The 22,305-nt window shown below is 42.5% G+C and overlaps 1 protein-coding gene across 1 annotated transcript; it reads left to right on the top strand.

Moving 5' to 3' along the window:
- Positions 1–8,111: 8,111 nt before the first annotated feature.
- Positions 8,112–20,408, top strand: CD164 (CD164 molecule). Its single transcript, XM_027747889.2, has 6 exons — positions 8,112–8,274; positions 10,832–10,915; positions 12,847–12,924; positions 15,023–15,178; positions 16,288–16,368; positions 17,324–20,408. Exons 1-6 carry the CDS (start codon positions 8,172–8,174, stop codon positions 17,482–17,484), a joined length of 663 nt encoding a protein of 220 aa, XP_027603690.1. The 5' UTR covers positions 8,112–8,171; the 3' UTR covers positions 17,485–20,408.
- Positions 20,409–22,305: the final 1,897 nt, after the last annotated feature.

Raw genomic sequence — 22,305 nt, 5'->3', positions numbered from 1 at the left:
AAGGCCTACTGTAGCCTGCAAGATTGTTAACTGTGGGACCTTTGAGCCATGATTGCCAGCTGGTTTCCCTGCCTGCTGTAAGGTAGAGAATTACTTCCTACTCAGCTTTTTACAGACCTTCATGGCTTTCCCTTATGGCAAAAATAAAACTGCTTCTTGCAGTTGGAAACATTCCTTTAGCTTAAAAAAAATGTCCATAAGGTGTTAAAAATTACTTTTACAGGAGTATAGAAAAAGACCTGTGAACATATCTCGGTGCATTTACAATTTATGGGAAATAGCATTAATAGGATTATATAGAGACAAGGGGATATGGTGAAATGCACATATGGCTAAAGCACAGGGATAAAGCTAACCCCATAGGGATAAAGCTAACTGTTTCTGACTAAATTCTGCCTCTATCACAACCTCTATCAACACTGTCCTGCCAGGTTTGCCCTATACAGAATCATAGAATAGTTTGGGCTGGATGTTTAAAGTTCACCTAGTCCAAACTCCCTGCAGTAAGCAACGACTTCTTCAGCCACAACAGATTGCTCAGAGGCCCATATAGCTCAGACACCAGATGGAGTCTGCATATGGTAATTCAGACATCTCAGAGAAAAAGAGAAAAAAATATGTTTGCAGGACTGTGGTCTCTGTGAAGGCCAAACATTTGATCCTGTGCTGACTACTATAATCTAGAAGTAATGCCCTCTGGCTGGGTTGGGCTGCATCAGGCTAAAACCAGGAAATGGTAGTGCACGCATAAGCTTTAAGAAATTATTTTTAGCAGATGGTCTCAAATGCAAAAAAGTGACTGAAACAGAGAAAAATATTGTTTATAAAGTTACTGAAAAACAGGAAATGTTAAGGTTATGTGTGGATATAAATACACAATGATTGCTAGTGTAAGTGATTTCTTACATGCAAGATCTCTCTGACCTGCAGTGCAGAGCTGAGGCACAGACGGCTTCAGCAGAGGATAGCAGGTGAGCATTAAAAGAAGAGAGAACGTGTGGAAGATCAAAATGCAGGCTGGAAAGAGAGGCCATAACCAAGTGCACTGGAAGTTCAAAGGAAACAACACTCATTCGTTGAGCTTGGATGCAGACACAAAGCTAAACCAGCCCTGCTGTGCCAGGGCAACCCAGACACTGTCAGAGTGCAGCTCTCCCACCTCTATTTCCAGTGCTGCCAAGAGCACTGTGCTGAGTGACCTTTGCTCCTGGGCTCACTGTATGAGCCACTAAACCTCACAAAACAGTGCCAGTGTAAGATAGGTAAGGCTGAATTAGGTAAATATTAGGATAAAGAAAAGAAAATTAGGAGAGACCTAATTTTGTCTGAGCTTAAAATCCATGGATTTCATGAAAAGTAACAATCTTAAGTTTACTTGTTAAATGGGAATGAATCTAACAAATCAGCAAATGTTTAACTGAATGCCTGAAGAGGGCATAGACCCAGAGTGATCTCCACAGGCTCTGAGTATGGAGATCATCTTAATTTTAGCAAGGGGATTTAGGTTTTTTTTTCTTATGCTACAAACCCCAAAAAGATTATTTAAGCTAAAATGCCTTTGTATGTCTGTAGCCAGTGAAGGAGCCGAGCCTTTAATGCATTTCATCCTTCCATTTTCTACAGCATTCTGCAATCTATACATAGATCACTATGTAGGAACTAAGTCTCCTGTAGGAACATTTCAAATCAATCTGCCTAGAGAGTAATTATTTTCACTTCATAGTTCTGGGTCAAAGATGAAAATAGAATGTTGTATTTTCTTCATAAAACCCCCGCATTTCCTGACAAATTACTTTTTATAAATAACAGAGATTTGCTATGAAAGGATATGATTTTCAAACTCAGTATTGAGACACAAGTTAGTGGCTCTTATTTTTGGCAAGAATTTTAAATTATATTGAGATGTTTAAAGTCAGGAAAGCAATTTTAGTTCTGCAGGTTATAAAGGACAGTGCTAAAACACCAATTAATTGATTCTTTATTTGCTGTTAGCTTGGTCACCTATGGCAGGTCTGCTATGCGGCATGGCTGCCACCTCAATAACTCCAGTGTCCCATGAGGGACCAAGCCAGAACACAGCGTGTTCTTTGAGTCCAAATGACCCAATCTGAGCAGCTGTCAGGGCCCAGAAACTCAAGCTCTGGCAATGGGCAGTGTTCAGGGATGCTCAGGGCAGGCAAACGCCTGATCACATCAAGTATCAGAAAACTGATCCCATGCCAAGTCATAGACCTGGTAACAAGTATGATGACTGGACATACAGCTGGGCATCATATACTCAGGATTTAGGAGAGCCATGCAAGGGGACAACTGGCTGCAGTTATACCACATCAAAAAAAGTTATAACGAGAAGAGGAAAGTACAACCAGGAAATATTTTTAATTTCAGGCATAACAATTCCTCAGGCAAGCCATAATTACTGTATTTGCATTGGTCACGACAGGACACTATGCCAGAAAAAACGGGCTAAAATCTTTCATCTAGTATTAAGAGGTCACCTAAAAGAAAGAGTGTCTTTTAAGCCTGGTTCTCCAGTGCCTGCAAAATGGATACACTTCAGGAGCTCAAGGCAATGAACAATGAAACAGGAAAGAAATATTCATTTTAACCTCAATCCAAAATGATGTTTTGTGCCATATTTTCTACTGTAACTTACATCTCTGATCAAGTCACCAGGAATGCATTGCTGCCTCTGAGAGAGCCAGACCAGAGAAGTAGCATGTGCAAGCATCCAGAGGACATGCAAGTCCAGAGGCAAGCCATGGGGTCTCCACAAAGCCAGGAAATTCAGGGGCAGTCTGCAGACGGGGAGATGAAGACTTCCATTGCCAGCTGCTGGTTTTGGAGAAGTTCCCTTCCCAGCAACCATATAAAAACCCTCCCTTTTATAAAGAACAGCTGGCAGCAACATGCCTTCTGAGAAAACTATTATCTTACCGGATTACACAGTGTTTTATTTATGTAATGTGTCACTGCTGTAAGAAAAATCATTATCTTTCAAGTTTTGCATTATTAGACTCTCATGCTGAGCTTCTTACTCCAGCAAAACACTCTCTTAGATACTGCTCTAAATGAGAAGTGATGAAATAAGCCCTCAGACTATACACAAATTTTCTTTGCACAGGCACAAGGACACTGTCAGTAGGCTCCAATCACTACCCCTTACTTATTCAAGCACTGATCAGACTAAAGTTGGAGCCTGATGTCATTAACTACGAGGTAGTTTACCTAATCTAAGGTCAGAGGGTTTCTAAATGGGCTGCTAAAGCCAGTAGAAATTGTTAATGTGGCTCCTCAGCTATGTAGGTACTCCACACTGATCTGGGGAAGCCCTGAGATCTTTAAGATATATGTTCATTTTCATGGTATCAGACAGGCCTTAGACAACATATTTCACCTTCCTAGAGATCAGCCTCACTTTTCTTTTTAGACTGTCATGGCTACAGCTCTCTGCTATTGCCCTTCACATACTTTATTGCTTGGGATACACTGCACTAATTCACTGTTTCCTCCAGCTGTAAGGCAGAGACAAAAAAGAGCTTGCCACCAATTCCAGAAAAAAAAAAAAGTATTACAAGGGCCTGACTTTGAAAAAAACTTTACTGAAAATAACAACTACGCAGCATATCACATGGCTCAGAGTGATGTGATACAGCTATTGCATGAAGCCAATGGGTAAGCAGAATGATTTTACAAAATTAATAGGAAAAATCTTGATACTGTAATTCTGATAAGATTTAGGATCTTAAAAGGCAGTAATGGGTGGCCAGATCAACAGAGCTCAATTGTGCCTGTACCTCAGATGCTGTGAGGGAAGAAGCACTGGTCCAAGCCAGCAAGAGTGGACACAAGGACCGTGTGACCCAAGAAGAGGCACAGTCAAGCCACAGGTGTCACAGCTCAGGCAGGGGTCACATGCAAGAGTCTCAATCTAAAAACATCTACCAAGAAAAAGTTGGGGAGCTCCTGCTGAGGTTCCTTCTCTTGAAAACTCCCAGGCTGACCAAGGCATCTTTTATCAGCCAGCCAGCCTTGAGCACACAGCTAAACTCCTAGGAGCAGGGGGTATGCTCCTGCCCGACATAGACCAGAGCCCACCGCTGTATTACACCGTTGCCAACCAAAAAATGCATGTTACAAATACAGTAAATGGATGTACTGTTGCCAGGACTCCATCTCAACATGAGCCTTGTTTTCCTTTGGTTACCTAAACCAGCCTAACCTTGTTCCGTGGTTAGTTCCAGCTGCACAGGTGAAATGTTTAGTCCTTCCACCCCATCTTACCTCTACCTGTTGCCTTCCATTCTTCTTCTCAATACGTGTCCCTTTGGCTTGCCTTAGGCTAAAAGCATCAGCCTGTACCACTGTCTCTAAAAGAGCTCAGAAAAACCTTTTAGCATTATTATTATCATCACTATGACTCTCTATATTGTTTTATTTGTCCCTTATGTTAAAAGCAGCCTTTCCACTCCACCTGGTGGAGCTGAGCAAGTGCCTGTAACACAGCATGCAGGTGTACCAGACACAGTTCCACCTTTTACAGCTTTTACAGTACAGGTACCAATGTCCTCACCCAGAATTCCTGCTGAGGTCAGACATACGGGCACCTTAAATGCACACTTTGATGTCATAAAACACAGCATGCACAACCCTTGGGTATGTGCCCTGGGACTGTATGCAGCCCCGATCAGACACACCTCTATAGTAGGATTTACTACCGTACCTGTCTCATGATGCAAGGACTAACTAAGGTTACAAAGCTCTGAGCACAGGCATCGATGTATTATTTCTGAACAATTACAAAGTTGGTGAATGGCACCAGAACCCAATAACGCATCATTATGTAGTGGTATCAAATACCCCAAAAACTCTTTGGATGCTGTATTTTCCCTGTTAAAACATTCACCATGTATTTACACTTCACACATGCTTCTCTTTCCATGTAGTTGAAATGCCAATATGGAAATGAGAACAAATGTTTACAAATTGAAAGAAATACATGTTCCCTTCAGTTTATCTACTAAGTTTTGGGTTTTATTTATTTTTATTATCCCAAGTGCTTCTGTGGAACCTCTTCAACCCCTTACCACATTTTGCCAAGCACCAATTGATACAACACGTCTGCTTCAAGTCCTGGGCATTTATTACATTTAAAATGTGGGACATCTGCAGACCCTTAGGTTTTACCCATTTTTGTCAAGACTTTTACATAATTTTCCAGTAATGGTGTGCTTGGAACTCCTTATAGATTCAAAACAGAGGTAAATGCCTTACTAACCACTAAATATATAAAAGCACAATGAAAACTGAATACAGTGATGAATGTGATATTTTAAATCCAACAACAACCCAGACTGCCATGATCCTGCTGACTGTATGCTACAACGAAGTCCCAAGATGCTGACTTTAAGAAAAAAACAGACAAACCACATTTATCATTCCCTTGGATTCTCACCAGTCCCCAAGATTACATGATAAACAATTTCACTCACTTGTGGAGATGTGCTGTAATTCTTGCCTTGCTTGTAATCTTAGTTCTGTTTTATTATGTACTTCATTTCCTCCCACTTTTTCCATATATATAAACACTGATTAGAGTCTTGTCTTTTATCAACCACATTTAACTTATATCCTATTTGTTTTCCTTCTCAAAAGAAGAGATTTTTAGTATGCAGTCCTCATGAAATGCAGATTGCAGCAACCATGACACTTCATGTATCCCACATATCAACAGAACTGCCACTGCATCCCTCATAAAACACTATGATAACTGCTGAAGATATATTTAATATCATAACCCACAAAACCTGCAAAAAATAAAACCTGAGTTCAAATAATACCATGTCCAGTGAAATCACAAGAGATCCTGTGAATTAAGTCCTGATCCCAGCAGAAGACCCTTGTTCCAGAAGGCCCTAAAATTTCTGCAGGTATGGCAAGCATATTCCAAGCAGTTTTGGTTACATTGCAGTATCTATTTATACTGCTTCTCAATTTATTCTGCTTATTCGAGGGTAGATCAGAAACACAGTATTTTAATAAGGAATGTGAAAATTATTTCTTCTTAAAAAGCCAGCACCTTTCATCATACTGCAGAAATAACTCAACTTACACAAACACTTCAGTAAAAAGTACATGCAGAATGAGAGATAACTAAAGTCAATGTGTGACTTCAGTCTCATCACTTTTCAGAACTAAATTCAGATGTTACTAACATTTACATCCATCGGAATATGTTTGGTCATTTCACTGCAGCTGCTACCTTTTTTTGAACGTTTTCACTCTAAGATTCCTTTTCAGGAAGACAGAGCATTAGTCATCCTGCCTGCTAGGAGCACCACAATATATGGCAGTACAGAAGCTTGTCAAAAACCTTGGTACCCAAGTTATGTGTTACCAACAGCCCTACAGACCTTTCCAGAGCTCACTCAGTAAACATGACAGGAAGCTTGCCTTAAAGTTTCTGCATTTTTATCGGTCTCTTGACAATAAAACACCTTCAGGAAAGAAAGTGAAATGGAAGATTAATCTAGGGATTTATTTGGTGGTTTCCTCTTTACTGCCCAAGTCCAGCCCACACTTAGGAAAAACAAGGGTGAATTTTCCTGATTATAACTCTTTCCTTCCATTTGTCCTTTCACCAGGACCACGCTAAAATATGCTTTATAGTTCTAGTTTAGCTCTCCTTGAATTCAAGCAGCCGTGAATGTTTGCCTTGGTTTCCCAACATTCACCTGTGTTGGCATTGCACAAAAATGCTGAGGCGGATTTACACAAACAAGCATTTATTTGCAGAGTCCACTACTGATGACATACATCGACTCAAGCTGTCTTAGGGAAAAACAAAGGACAGAGAGGCAGGAAATGTGATAGGCAGAGGGGGTACTCTTCCCAGGGGTCAGGAGGGAATTACAGATTCTCAGAATTGAGTCCAACTGCAAACCTAACACTGCCAAGACCAGCAAAAGAAGTGGCGGGATGACCTGAGCCTTCTCCAGGTGCTCTCTCCAGTGCAGCGAGAGGAGAAGATAAGGGTTACAGACTGTACCATGCTTGCCTTCCAGTAACGCAGCCATTTTACCCTGGACCTAGCCCAACTCCCAGTCTGCAGCTTCCTACAGTGCTAGCACACTAGTGCCGCCAGGAGCACAGTTGACCACCACTTTTAAAGTATTGCACGCTGACTGCTAAGGTTCATGTGATTTATTACTACGTAAAATGAAATTAACTATTATGTATGTAGTCACTAAGTTCTTTCACGGCAGGGAAAGGAGTAAGAGGTGAACCCCACACCAGTGACAACCACTGTCGGAGAGAGATCCACCGCAATAAAATAGGCGTGGTGAGAGGTACAAGTCCCGGTGCCTGAGGGCAACGAGGCGGGAGCAGCTCGGCCTCGGCAACTTCAGGGAAGTCGCAGACAGCCGAGGCGACAGGCTGCATCCCAGAGACCCGGGGTAGGGCTACGGAGCGGCGAGCAGCTGTCCCCAGGCCTGGGCAACGCAGACAAGCACAAACCCCTCAGCCACGAGGGAGCGACCTCGGCCCCGACCTGCACCGCCTGCCCGCTCCCTCCCTATGCTGGAGCGGCCGCAGGGGGCGGACCGCCATAGCCAGCTGCCGGCCCGCGGGGGGAGGGAGAGGCGCCACGCCACGCCACGGCCGTGCCTCCCCAGGCGGCTAGTGCTGGTGGGGTGGGACGGTCCCGCCTGCGGATGGCGCGCAGCGAGCCCATGCGCCCACCGCAGCTCCCGGGAAATAACATCGACCACGTGTCACTCGCTCGCCCGCCCGCGGGAAACGCGAGCCCGCGCACCCCAACCCCGCCCCCGCTTCGCCCCAGCCAATGAGCGAACGTAGCGGAAAAGGGGGCGGGACCTCCGTGGTGACGTCCGGCGTTCGGGGAGCGCGTGACACACGGGAAACGGTCCTTCCTGGGAAGTGCTGTGGTCACGTGGGATAGTGGCTCCGCGTCGCCGCGGTGCGGACCGTTCCATTACCCGCCGGATAGGGGGGGAGGCTGGGCTGGAACCACCACGGGCGGGGGGCGGGGTCGGCTGGAGGCGCTCCCGTGACGCCGCGTGGGGCGGGACGGCGGCGCGCGGAGGGTGCGCGCAGGCAGCGGGAGCGGGAGCCGGAGCTGTAGTCACTCGTTTCTCCGCACCACCGCCATGGGCCGGACACTCGCGTTCTCCCTCGCCGCCCTTTCCCTGGCGTGCTGCCTCTGCGAGCTGGCCGTGGGTGTCGCGCAGAGCGGCGGCAACGCGCCCGTCGGTGAGTGATTCGCGTATCCCCCCTTTCCCGGGTAGCTGCTGACGGGGCAGCCCCGCCCGCTGCCGGGCGCTGGGGGGAGCGGGGCGGGCTCCGCGCACCGAGCCCTGCCGGCCCTCCCTCCGCGCCCGCTGTCGGAGCCCCGCGGCCGGCGGGGCGGGAGCGCCGCTGCGCCGCCCGGAGCCCGCCCTGCGCTCCCTCAGCGCTCGGCAGCCGCCGCCGCTTCCGCAGGGCGGCAGCGCTGCCGCCCGCCCCGGGCGCCGCGGCCGCAGCCCGCTGGGCGTTTGGCCCGCTATCCCGATTGGCGCGGGTTTGGGTCCGTTATCCCGGTTGGACGCCGCCTGCGGTGCCCCCTTAGCATGTAGTACCCTGTACGCGGGTGGTTCTTGTATACTCGGTGCAGGTCTGATAGCGAGGGTTCCCTGACTCAGCGGTGGTGGTCTGTCCCTCCCGCCGCTCGTTCCTTATCCAGGTGCGAGCCCCACTAGCCGTCTTGTGGGTTTACCCACTATTACCCACAGCTCTGGCCCCATGATCTCTGTGCTGAAGTGTTTGCCTGGCCGAGAACCACGAAATGTGCCGTGCTCCAGGAAGCGAAGGGGAGCAGTTGCGTGGAAGTACTTCGGTGTTCCGTGGCCGCGTTGCACGGTGGCGCTGGAGGCAGCTGGGTTTGAGGCTGCCCGGTCCCCGCTGCCGCAGCCCTTCTAGGTTTCCTCTCCAGCCCTACTCTGACGGCGGGATGCAGGGCGGTGTGGGACACCTGGTGGGAACCGAGAACTGCTCCGTGACTGCTCAGCCAGGGGTTAATAGCCGCTCCGCTGCAGCGGGAGAGGGCACTGTTGGTCCAGCAGGACGAACTCTTGTTTCCAAGTTTCCTCCTCGAGTGTAAGGGGAATATCCGAATTTACCCCGTGTGAGAGCCAGTACAACAGGTTTATCTTGGGAGCAAACGTCAGCTCGCTTAGTCTGAAGAGCTGAGTTTGTGATACCAGAGTAATTTTTTTCAGTAAAGAGTAGGCATCTTCTGATGGGGAGAGCTGGGAAACTTGCAGTTATCCCATATAAAAGACCCTAAGAGACAATGTCTGAGACCCTGCCACAGATTCTGAAGTTAACAGCTCATTGATAAAAGCTCTTCTGATCCTTTACTCTTGCACATCAGATCCTTCTCCACGATAGTCTGGGAAAGCTGTTTTTGAAACTAAACTAAAAGCGCTTGTGCATCTGGTATTAGTTAGCTGCACTGACTGTCTTCCTGTCTCCACAGATGTACTGTGCTACATTTTCTGTGTACCAGTGAGGAATTTGCAAAAGTCAGGGTTGTTCATTTGTCAGAAGTCGGTGGTGTGTGTGCTGTGATCATTCCTCAGATGTATATCCAGAATAATAATTGACTGACTTCTTTTTTCCCCATAATTTTTTTCACTCCTGAGATCTATTATCCAGAAACTGTCATATAGCTCTTCAAGTGGTTTGAGTGCTACCTTCCCAAAGGGAACAGTGCAACTGTTGCATACCTCACTGATGCAAACCGACAAAGATCTTTTCATATCTTATGTGAAAGGGAAGAAATAGTGCCAGCATTTCTGACCTGATCCTAACATAACCAAGAGAAAGGCCAGGTAGATTCAGGCTTAATTCGGATTGTCAGATTACTGAAGTTACTTAATGTATTTGTAGTTGTTATCTGAGAGGTAAATTACCATGCTGATTGCCAGAGATCTGTGGATAAAAGTGTTCCCTTCACGGAGAAGAGGGAAAGGTCACCCAAGGGTGGATAGGTGGGTATAGTGTGAAATGTGGTGGAGAGCATGCAACATGTGGGTTGCATGTGGGTTTTCCAAGTATGATGGCTGTATGAGTAAGTATTAATTAAAACTAATGCAGTCAAACTGCAGATTTGGAGATCTTATTTGAACCAGAGAGTGGATGTGTTGTCATTATGGTTTTAAGACAACAATATTTGACTGAGATTGACATAAAAAAGCGTCTGGACTAGTTAGATTGCTGGCTTTTGCTGTGATCAGAATATGAATAGTTTGACTTCCTTTCTGCTCTCCCTTTTTATGCATGTGAATATGAATTCCTCTAGGTTCTTGTCTTTATTCGATTGCTTTCTACTGTAGGGTTATATATAGCTGGCTGTATTACATAAAGGAAAAAATAAAATCAAAAGGAAACAGGCTTTTACCACCTGAGGTTTCAACAAACTTCTGCAAAATTAATTTAGTGAACTTTGGTAACTTCACTAGAGTAGTATATCCACTATTATCTGAGTTTACTGTAGTTAGATGTTGCATGAGGCAGAATCATGGTGTACATGTGGGGGTCTGGTTTAGCGATATCACTATTGTCTAGAGGAAAATGTGTTTACTTCATGTTAAAAGCATTCAAAAGTTGTAGTTTTCACTTGTAGTTAGTTCAGTGTAAAGGATTGTGCCTTAACCTGGGAGATGTACATATGGGAGAGTGCAGATCTAAGACTTGTTTCTGTGGGTGAAGTTGCTCTTTTGACAGTGGTAATTTTGTCCTAATCAGTGCTTGCCTTTTTTTTTTTAAGATGTCTGTGGGAACTTCTCTGACTGCGATTCGTGTATTGCTAATGGCACAGATATAGGAGTCTGCATGTGGGTCACATGTAAAGGTAAGGAGTACTACATAGTGCAGATCCGTACTTTGCCACTGTTAAGGAAACTTCCCTGTCTAACCATTCAGGAGACATGGGCAGTCACACTCCCACCACTGGAAATTTTCACTGCCGGGACTGAAGCCCCTTTGCAGGGGTCACCTCACGACAGGTGCCCTGCTTGACTCCCTGCACACCCCACACTCACACAGTCAAACCAGGTTTCCTTACCAGTTCAACCCAGGTTTCCCTTCGCAGAGTCTCAGGTGTCTTGTTCCATAAAGCAGTTTATTCACAATGCGGTAACACAGAAACAGCCCAAGCTGGTGCCTCCAAGGAGGGACCTCCAGTAAAGGAATCCCTGGGTTTTATACTGTCACAGTCTTAAATGGGTGATAGTCTGGGGTCATTGGCTCCGTGGTGTCTCTGAGTGTCTGGTCCCTTGGCTGGGACACAGGTCCCCGTGCCCTTTTGTTGTGCACCCAGTTCCCAGCTCAAGCTGCAGCTCATACTGCAGCTGCACACTGAGCTACCTGCACTGAATGTATTCCTCAATGCTGTGGAGAGCCTTAAACCCAGCTAGACCTACTTCATCTATGTTGATGTTCATCACACAAATACTCTGTTCTGTTTGATAACCTAATAAAGCATTAACTCATAATTTGTATCTGTCATTCAGCTGTCTTCACCTGAGAAATTTAAATGTTTGATGTGTTCAAAATATTCCCAGATTTTTTTGGCTTCTGATTTAAATCTGTGCTGTTGATAAAGTAATATTTTCCAGGTGGTTCAGAATGTTTTTAGGACAAACTAGTCACTTGTATTTGCTGTTAAGGGATCACGAGTAGATTCTGACATGCAAGCGCAGCTCTGTCCTTCAGTCCCTTTTGAGGTCTTGTTATGGACCTGGTGGTCGCAACCACTGCTCCTGAACTGAAGTGCAATACAGGTAGAGGAGTCCATTAAATAGTTAACAGCAATGTTCATAAAACTACAAATTGCAGGCCACTGAAGGGAAGGTGACAGAGCTGAAGAAGCATTAGTTGTTTTCTAATTTAGAGCCTTATTTTTCCAATTATAGGTGAGTTGGATGTAACTACATTTAGTTGACATCTGGTACTCAGTCCTGGAGGAGATGAAATTGCTGTTGACAAAGTCATGCAAAGACTAAATAAGCAGGCCTCAGGTGGACTATTTGTACTTCTTATGTGAGGTGAAAACAGAGTAAGAGTAAGAGGAGAGAATGGCTTGACTGTCATAATGATTTTTGTAGCACTTGACTGTAGATAACCAAGAAGGGTTATATATGAAGGTTAAGGTGCTTTGGAACTAATGAAATCAATTTTGGATACAACTTATCGTTCAGAAAGCTCTTTTTCTGAATTCTGCTTGTGGTGTTGGACCAACAGGCATATACTGCAAACACCCAAGAGATCTGTGTAGCTTCTTTGAGAGGTTGAAATCTCCATCAAGGGAGAATAAGTCAAGGCAGAGAATAAGAATCTGTATTCAACCATTTCAAGGTCAAGGACCAGTTTGAAGAGCTGGAACTAAGTTTTACTTGGATATAGAATTTTTTAAGACAGTAAGATACTTTTTTTATGATGCTACCATAGAGGTGGAAATGTTTAACTTGGAAAATGCCACAAATAGAAACACTGTTTAATTTTATCAGCTCTGAAGAAAAAACATCAGTCTATACTGTTACAACAAAATATGTAAGTTTTGCCTAAGTGTTGATTTGAGTGGTGGAGTAACTAGTGAAAGCAAATACTAAAAAGTCTGAAATTATTAATATAATACTGAAGTCTTGTATACTAAAGTGGCTGTCTTGGCTAGCAGATGGTGTTTGGTTTGTCCTATGAACAGTTTATTAGTATCTAGGAGCAATGTCTCAAACACTTTAAACTTTGGCTACTGTAAATATCTTGTTTCTTCTTTTCTAACAGAAGGTGAAGAGATGTGTGTAAATGAAACAGAAGCACCTGTGAAGGATGGAGAATGTTCACGTGTACAACAGTGTTCCTGTGAGTATTTAGATACTCAGCTTTCACATTGTTTAATGTGAGGCAGTTGTGTTTACAACTCATTTGTCTGTTGGCCTTTTGTTGATATGCCTTCTACAATTTATATAATCATTTACAAATATGTAAATAAGCCCTTTGCTTTCTGCTTAAACAGAAAATATATGATACTAGAATACACAATTTTGTTGTGCATCCATTTAACTGCTTACTGTTGCTGTTTTAAGAAGCCTGACATATTTTAGTAGACATGTCTTTCGATACTACCTTGCTTTCTTAGATTAAAACAGATGTTTCCTGTTAGATACAGCATATCCCAAGGAACTTGTCAGTGTCCTCAAGGCAGTAAGCTGCATATTGAACAAAAAAGTTTCACTTGCTAAAGTCATCAGAGATGCGGTAAATAGGAAGAACTTATGAACCTCCCAGTTTTAATAGTTAACTAGCACAACTCTTCATGCAGTTCTGAAGTACAGGGTCTGGGATATAGAGCTGCGTAAGATAAATCCTTCATGCTAGGAATGTGCTCGGTTGCTTATCTACTTCAGACTTAACTTGTGCTTGCTGTGCAAAACTGATTTGCAGGATATGAATAATTTAGATTAGATCTTGAATTTCAGTTTTGTGGAAGCCCCCGAATTTTAGTTTTTCTGAAAACTGACAAGAAATGGACTTTAAAATAGGATTTCCTGGTTTTAAGATCTAGAACAGCAAGTGAAAATTCTGAATAATCTTGTCCAGCTGAATTCAACAGTGTGGCTAAAGTGGCTGGCTCACAACAACAGAGATGAAGCTTCCATGCTGCTATGGGCTATATTGTGATGGCAGCCAGTCAGAAAAAATTCCTTTTGACTTGGACTTGTGTGTTGTTTCTAAAATTGTAACAATCACCTCTTAATCAGGAGTGCTAAAAGTACTATTTTTTTAATGCTTTCCAAAGAGAGCATGATGTTACGATGCCTTTCTTCTGTATCTAAGAGAAGTGTTTTTACAATCTACTCCTGGTAAACTTTTAGTGACTCTGTCAGGTTGTTGTGTTTTTACGTGTGCATATTCAAGGAAATTAATTGTCACCCTTAGTAGGGGGTCTTTGTAGGTGTAAGAGCATTGTCCAAACACTTCTTGAACTCTCTCAGGGTTGGTACTGTGACCACTTCCATGGAGAGCCTGTTCACCCTCACCTTTATAGACTCTCACTTCTCGTGGTTCAACACTACATTCAGGACCGACATGGGAAAATGTAGGCCAGTTTTTAGGTGGCCCTAAATGGACTGGGTGCCAGTGGGACTCAAGAGAAGGTCGATTCTGATATATCCGGCCTATCTCTGTAGAAACAGTTGGCTCTGGTTTCCCAGCATGCTGAATTATGTTCAAGATGTGAATAACCACATCTGAATGAGCCCTGAGTATTAAAGGCTTCTGGGCATCATGGTATTTCAGCAGGAGGCTTGCTGATGTATCAGTGTATGATTAACCAACAGTTTAGACAAGCTGTCTATGTGTGATTAACTTGGATGATACAGTAAGTTGCAGAAGACTTCACCGTTCTGCATTTTGGGTGAGGTGTGGTTGTTTTTTTTTTTTTTTTTTTGTACAGCACATACTAAAGCTGAGAGTACCTACATCCAGCAGCAGCTCTCGGAACAGGAAGCTTTAGCTAAGCTTTCAAATTCTTGATGAGGTCTTGGTTTTCCCGTCATTCTGATTCAGTTGTCTAACCACTCTGATTTATAGTTGAACTTGGTAGGTCAGGTTCAGTCTAAGTTGCAGTGAGGTTGGGAAGCAGTACTGTATGCCTAGTTCCCTATCGTGTAAAGCTTGTACAGCAGGACTCTTCTCACTCCTGTTTGCTTTGAGGAATCATGAGTTGCCAGTTGAACACTGGCTTGACTGGGCTGCCTGTGACAAGATTTTTCATGTATTCATTCATGTAACTTCTGATGTTAGTATGGTGGAGTCAACTGCTTTGTAATTTCATACTAAAACTACAGTAGAACTCAGTGCTATAGGAAATAGCTAAAACTATGCCTGCTTATGCTGGGTTGTTTTTTAGCTAAATACCATCATTAATCTCTTTAATGTAACTCTCATTTTTTCATAGCTTCCAGTACTACTGTACCACCTTCCATTGCTACCGCAGCGTCTTCCAATGCTACCACAGCATCTTCCAATGCTACCACAGCGTCTTCCAATGCTACCACAGCATTCTCCAATGTGACCACAACCAGTTCTGCTACCACAGCTCATACTACTATAGGTAATACAGTAGCACTGAACATAGAATGGCAGTAAACTAGGAACTGGTGAATAAAATGAAGGATAAGGACTTCTTCCACAGTTCAGTGTAGTAGCTTGAGTACTAAACATCTGATGTACAGAATACATAAATGGTTCCAAGGTTTGGAAGAGGTGGATTTTAAAAAACTCTTAATTATATTGCCAAGAAGCATTTTCTCTGTTAAACATTGGGCCAGTGGTAATTGTTTGAATTAATCATTTCCACTAATCTTTCCATTAATCATGAATTCTTAAGTGGGGTTTTTTTGTTGTTATTCAGAAATTTCTCTGCCATCTTAACAGTGAAGTTCTTAAAAAAATGAATCTAATCTTTAAAAGCATCTGCTTGTCAAGTGAGCTGGGAGGTAAAAGATTGGTACTTGATTAGTCTTAGGACAGCCTAATGTACAGTAGGGTGGTGTTTAGCTTTGAGTAAACCTACAAATGTTGGCACTTGTTTGAGGCACATAGTGAAATAGTGATTCATTTTTAGTAATCCTAATTGGTAGGGGAGGAGTGGTCAGAGACCCAGTGTTCTGGCCTGATAATGAAAGAATTTTTAGGAGGCAGTTTAGCTATAGGTGGGTGGTTTTATTCCAATGATGGCATTCACAGTTAGTGTTTTGGGGCAGGAGGAGTGTGTATGTCCTGTCTAGAGATACTATATTAAGTACTTTTTTAGTACAATTAATACTAACTGATTGTAAGGGCTGTTTAATGAAGGTCCTTTGCCTTGATGCAGGTACTCAGTTGTCTTGAAGCAGCTGTCTTGGTTCTTGTTCAAATACCAGTATTTATACTAGTACTTGAAAGAGAAGTGGTTTTGTCGGAATGAAGAATCACTGTCTGATCTGTGGAGAACCTTGAAATATTTGGATGACAATGTTATGCAAGTTTGAAAATAATCCTTATTGCAGAAACTTGGTGTAGCGCCACACAGCTGAACACCTAAATTGTGTGGGATAGTCTGAGGGCAAAGCTTATCCTTGTTAAAGCAAAACAAGAAAAATAATTTGCATAAGAACTTCAGTGCTTGCAAATTTTCCTGTTGAGGTTTATGGTATGCACGTGCTGTCTTCTCTCAAACAGCTAATGTCACCAATGCAACTACACATGCTCCTCTGCCTACAACTGCTGTTACTTCACCTACCACAACACCTACTACTCCAGGTAACTGCTACTACTACCGTAATTAAAGCATAAAATACTTAAAAATTAGTGTTGCTTTAAAAGTTATCTGGAAAGACTTACCAACTGGCAGCATCAAAGCAGTATTGCTGTATCTGTTGTTGTCACTTCTTACTTTATGGCAAGTCTAATTTTGTTAAGGTGATGTATGTATGTAGCAAGGTAATAGCCCAAGAATCAGAGCTAGTTGGTGAAATATTAAAAATGGGAAACATTTTGGTCAAAAAAAATCAGCTGGACGATTTTAATAGTGTGACTGGAATTCACTTGTTAACTCACCTGTCCTTGGGAGGTAATATTTTGGCTTTCAGTTGCAGCATAATAATGGAATGCCTTTTTTTTTTTTTTTAAATGAAATTGAGCTACGGTGATGGGAATAAGCTGAAGTATTTTATTTCTGTGTCAGTCCTAAATATGCTATTTCATGAAAAGCTTTCACAAAGTAAAGCTCTTTAAAACTAGCCTTCAGCAGATGGTTGTTATTTCCAGACTCATATTCGCTGGGATTTCAGCTGATTTCTTTAAGCACAACTCTTGCGGTAAAATACAGTAGATGGAAGATAATAATTTATTTTGAATTAAGCAGAAAAAACCTGAGCAAGGAGCAGAGACCGTAAATGTGTCTTGAATGTGAACATATCAATAATATACTTCTATGTAAAGGAGGAAGGCTTTGGCTCTTTGAAGTTCAGCTGGGTATTGCTCAGTATTGAGGTCCAGAGCAATTTGTCTATAAATAGCTCTAGTCTTGTACAATCAGTATTTAATCAGAATTTCAGTATCACTGATCTAAATGCAGATGCTGATGTGTCTTTACTTTTGATTTTTTTTTTCCTATGATGTTCTGAGTAATCTTAATACCAGGAAGCCAGCACTAAAATCTGTAAAACTGTTGTGAGCATTGTGCACTTACAGTTTCTAATGTGGTGTTTAACAGGTACGAGTGCTACTGTGACTCCTGCACCTGCTGCACGCAAATCTACATTTGATGCTGCAAGTTTCATAGGTGGAATTGTCCTTGTTCTGGGTCTGCAGGCTGTTATTTTCTTTCTGTACAAATTCTGCAAGTCAAAAGACCGAAACTATCACACACTTTAGGATCTGCCACTTTGTATTGGACTAGTAGCCCAACACCTGTAGTTCACTGAACCAAAATATTTTCTGTTGCTCATGGAAGACAGCGGTTCATAATATCCTTTAAATCTCTAAAAGAAGACTTTAAATGAATATTTTTGCAACATTATACTTGGCAAGAGGTGATATGAATCTCTTCAACAGGATTACTTGCAATATGCTGCATGGGTTCTAATGGCTGTTTTATTTTCCTTTAGTGGCTGCTGCTGTGGGACTTTTCTTGATATGCCAAATGTAGACGTTCAGAGATTCTTATTCAGTGGTAACACTGTTGAGTAGACAATCTCATGATGACTTATTGTGAAGGCTGATTTAATCCACATTTGATACAATATCCCTTCAGTTCTATCAAAATGTGAATTATTGGTGACTAAATTCAGGGAGTGAAATAGCGTTTATACTAGCTTATGGCTCTTACAGCATGTTGCTAGAAAGATGAACAAAAATGTAGAATTAGATAATGTGTTAATAGAATAACATAACCCTTTTTATTTTTTTTACACAAGAATAAGGTTGCTTCATAAAATAGTTCATTCCAAACAGAATTTCTATGCCCTTCTCAATTAATGTTAAGGGTGGATGTAAAGATAATTCTTCTAATAGGAAAAAAAATATTAGTGCCTTAAAGACTAAATTTCAGTAGGCTGCAAACGTGTCCCACCTATCTCAAAGATAAATAAAACTTTTAATTACTAGCTTTACATAGAAAAATAGAATACGTGTGACTTGAGCATTCCAGTTTAAAAAATTTTTCACTAGAATAACTGTCCCTTATTGACCTTGTTTTATAGTGAGGAGCATGGTACAGTGATGTTCAGCTACAAACAGAAGCTTTGACTTGTTTACCTTTTGTTCTGACCTACAAAGACCAACCATAAAACTAGTGATAAAACGCAGTTCACTCCCGGTATATAAAGGCAAGAACTCACATTTATACTTGAAATACTGATGTTTAGGAAGTCCTGAGGTTTTTGTTGTTCAAATGGTTCTTAAACTCATTGCAGTTAATTTCAGGGGTTTGGGTTGTTGTTTTTTTCTTTTTTACTCTCCTGTATGTCTGCTTGCTGATGGAGTAGTTAAGGGTAGTTCAGAGGATCTGCTGATTTGATCCTAGTCTGGGTTGCTGTAGTCCTGTGACTGCAGGCTACACCTTCTTTTCTTTCCTCTTCCCACTTCCTGGCATCAGGTTTGTGTCTCCCTGCAGTGAACTGGTTAAGGAGTTCTATTCAGCCAAGTAGTTGGTTTTTTTTTTACTTGGCTGAATCAGCCATGTGTTCTGAGTATCAAAGGTACGTCATCTCCAATGCAGACTGACTTGAGCACCTGTGAAAATAAACCCACAGGAAAAATGGAAGTAAAGATAAAATCAAGTGGTGTATGTAGCACATAATGCATAGCTTCTGATGATATCCCTTGATCATCAATTTTGGGATAATCTGTAGTACTGTCTTATTAGCTCTGACTTGACTGGAACTTGGCACCCAAAACAAAATAGCATCAATAGCAGATAATACTCATGGCAATGGAACTTGAAATATGAAGCAAATTAAGTGCACTTCAGTTGGAAATTTAAAGTGTACCGTGTCGCTTTCTTATGTTTTTTTAGTTTGAATGGCATTGTTTCTGTTATGCTGCATAGAAAACTCAAATTGCTACAAAATGCAGAGGTTACTCACCAGTACTGTATCTTTGAGTTCATTAGCTTTTGGTTTTCTAAACAAAACTAAGACAATCAGCTCAGGTTTATGAAAACAGCAGTGAGCAGCCAGTTTCCAGCAACAATATGTGTGTGAGTTAAATGATATATCCTTGGCCTTATTGTGAAATCACTTAAATCTGTCCTTTCCCTATCTAAGAACTGTTTTATTCCATTTGTTTCAAACAATATCCATGAGCTTGTGTTCTGTACTTTGAAGTGAACGAAGTACTCTTCTAAAATATGACAGTTCGCTTTTAGCAAAGCAAACTATGCCTAATGTATAATTTTTGGCCTCAAAGGGCTCTCTTTTGGGAAACTTGCAGAAAAGTCCTGCAGAACACTTCACAGCATTGGCACAAAAAGAGTTGCTTTGTAAAATGTTGCTGAAACGCTTATTCATGAGCTATGCTGATCCTGATTTAGGTTGCTGATAAAGTATGCTGGTAAAGCGAACTAAAAATAGTGTTTAAAGTGCCTTAAAATTGCTTAATCATTTGCCTCAAATTTTGTTTAAAAGGGGAGAAAGGATACCTTGCCTTAGTTACTAAATTTATGTGGTGCCAGCAATTGCTATTTTCCAAGACTTTAAGAAACCCAGGATCTCTGACATGTTCAGATGCCTATCTGAAAAACTCAAGTTTGTGCTATATCAATTTAGTCATGTTCCAAAGGGCCTGCACTACACACCTCTTGCTCATTAGCCTTGCCAGCAAGGTATAAGTCCACAGGTTAGAGTTGTGGCTGGAATTGTTTCCCTTTTAGTTGTTTGTGGGGAGGGGAGGCTGGGTTATACATCTTCACCATGTGCTTGGCTGCCTCACTGTTGAAAGTAATTACTCCTTTGTGAAATGGCAGTATCAGCTGATCTGTGCTGTGTAGTAGCAAAAAACCTGAAGTAACAACTTGCAGTTTTTCTTGGCCTTGTGTTTTGAAGTGGAAGGTAACTCATAGATCTGTAGTTGTACTTGCCCCTTAATCACTGAATTGTGATTTTAGGCACTGAATTGTAGTGACTCTTCAAGTTACCTGGCTTTTTCTTGAGGCCAACTTGTGCAGATATCAAGCTGTTACCTTTTGAATGTTCTCTGCAAGTGTTGCTGTAAAAGTTTGTATTTTGTCTTCAGTGGAAGAAAACTGAAGCAGTTGTAATCGCAAAACCAAATTGATAAATAAAATCTGTTGAATGGAATTTTACCTGTAAACTTTCTTTAATGTGGGCAATCCCAGAGGGTACTGTGTGCTTGCGAACTTTCTGGAAATAAGAGCTGTTTTCCATAGAAATTGAGAAACACTATAGGGCAAAAAGGATTAAAGATTTGTTAGCTCTTCTAAATACAGTATTAACTTTGCATATGGTATGTGCAACAATACTGATTCATTAGAATCATCTCCAAAGAATTTTCATTTAAGTCATGTTTTTCCATGTTATCTTAACTCTGTTTTTCACAAAAAGCTGGAAAACAGCAAGGCATTTAAGTGTTCCACTTGCAATAGCCTGTAAGGCTTAATACTCCTCTTTTCCATACTAAAGTTTATAATACTGGATGTCAGGCTGAAGAGGGGCTGCGGATTCCACAGAGTCTGTTACAACTTTCATGAAAAAGGTATTGCTCTGAGCCTTATTTCTTTTCTGATTGCGTAGGATCATAGAGTGGCTGTGGTCGGAAGGGACTTTAAAGATCGTCTAGTTCCAGCTCCTCTGCCCTGGGGAGGGACAGCTTCCACTAGACCAGGTTGCTCCAAGGCCAGGTTGGGTGTTTCAACACTTTCAGGAATGGGGTGTCCATAGCTGCTCTGGGCAACCTGTGCCAGTGCCTCACAGTAAAGAATTTCTTCCTAATACCTAATCTAAGCCCACACTCTTTCAGTTTAAAGCCATTCAGTTTAAAGCCTTGTCCTGTCACTACATGCCCATGTAAAAAGTGTCTCTCGTCTCTGTTGTAGCCCCCTTTAGGTACTGGAAGGTGCTATGAGGTCTCTCCAAAGCCGCCTTTTCAGGTTGAACAGTGCCATCTCTCTTAGCCTGTCTTCATGGGAGAGGTGCTCCAGCCCTCAGGCCATTTTTGTAACTGTCTGGACTCACTTCTACATGTCCAAATCCTTATGTTGGGGAACCCAGAGATGGATGCACTATTACAGGTGGGGTTTCACAAGAGCAGGATGGAGAGCGAGAATCACCTTCCTTGACTTGCTGATCAACTTCTCTTGATGCAGCCCGGGACACAGTTGGCTTTTTGAGCTGTGAGCACACATTACCAGCTCATGTTGAGCTTCTCATTCCCCAAAACCCCCAAGTCTTTCTCAGGGCTGCTCTCAATCCATTCTCTATCCAGCCTGTATTTTTGCTTGGGATTACCTTCACCCAGGTGCAGGACCTGGCACTTGGCCTTGTTGAACTTTATGAGATTCACACAGTCCCACCTCTCAAGCCTGTCAAGGTCCCTTTGGATGGCATCCCTTCCCTCCAGTGTATTGACTGCACCACACACCTTGGTGTTGTCAGCGAACTTGCTAAGAGTGCACTCAATCCCACTGACCAGGTCACTGACAAAGATGTTAAAACAGCACTGGTCCCAATATTGACCCCTGAGGAATATGACTCATCACTGGTCTCCACTTGGACATTGAGCCATTGACCATCCAGCCAAATTCTTATCCACTGAGTGATCATCTGTCAAATCTGTCTCTCCCCAGTTTAGAGACAAGGATGTCACACAGGACAGCATCAAATGCTTTGCACAGGTCCAGGTAGGTGGTGTCTGTCACTCTTCCCTTGTGCACCAGTGCTGTAACCCCACTGTGGAAAGCTACCAAATTGGTCAGGTGTGATTTGCCCTTAGTGAGTCTGTGTTGGCTGTCACAAATTGCCTCCTTATTTTCTGTGTGCGTTAGCCTTAGTTCCTGGAGGATCTGCTCTGTCTTGCCAGGCACTGAGGTGGGACTGACCTGCCTGTAGTTCCTTGGGTCTTCCTTTTTTGTTTGTTTGTTTTTGTTTGGTTTTGGGGTTTTCGTTTGTTTGCTTTTGTTGTTTTTGGGTTGGTTTTGTTTGTTTGTTTGTCTGGGGTTTTTTTTGTTTTTAAAGGTGG

This window comes from Pipra filicauda, unplaced genomic scaffold (genome assembly GCF_003945595.2).
Source record: "Pipra filicauda isolate LSUMZ 115617 unplaced genomic scaffold, ASM394559v2 scaffold176_size3548034_pilon, whole genome shotgun sequence".
NCBI classification, from domain to species: Eukaryota; Metazoa; Chordata; class Aves; order Passeriformes; family Pipridae; genus Pipra; species Pipra filicauda.
This window is presented reverse-complemented; position numbering and strand designations above follow the sequence as displayed.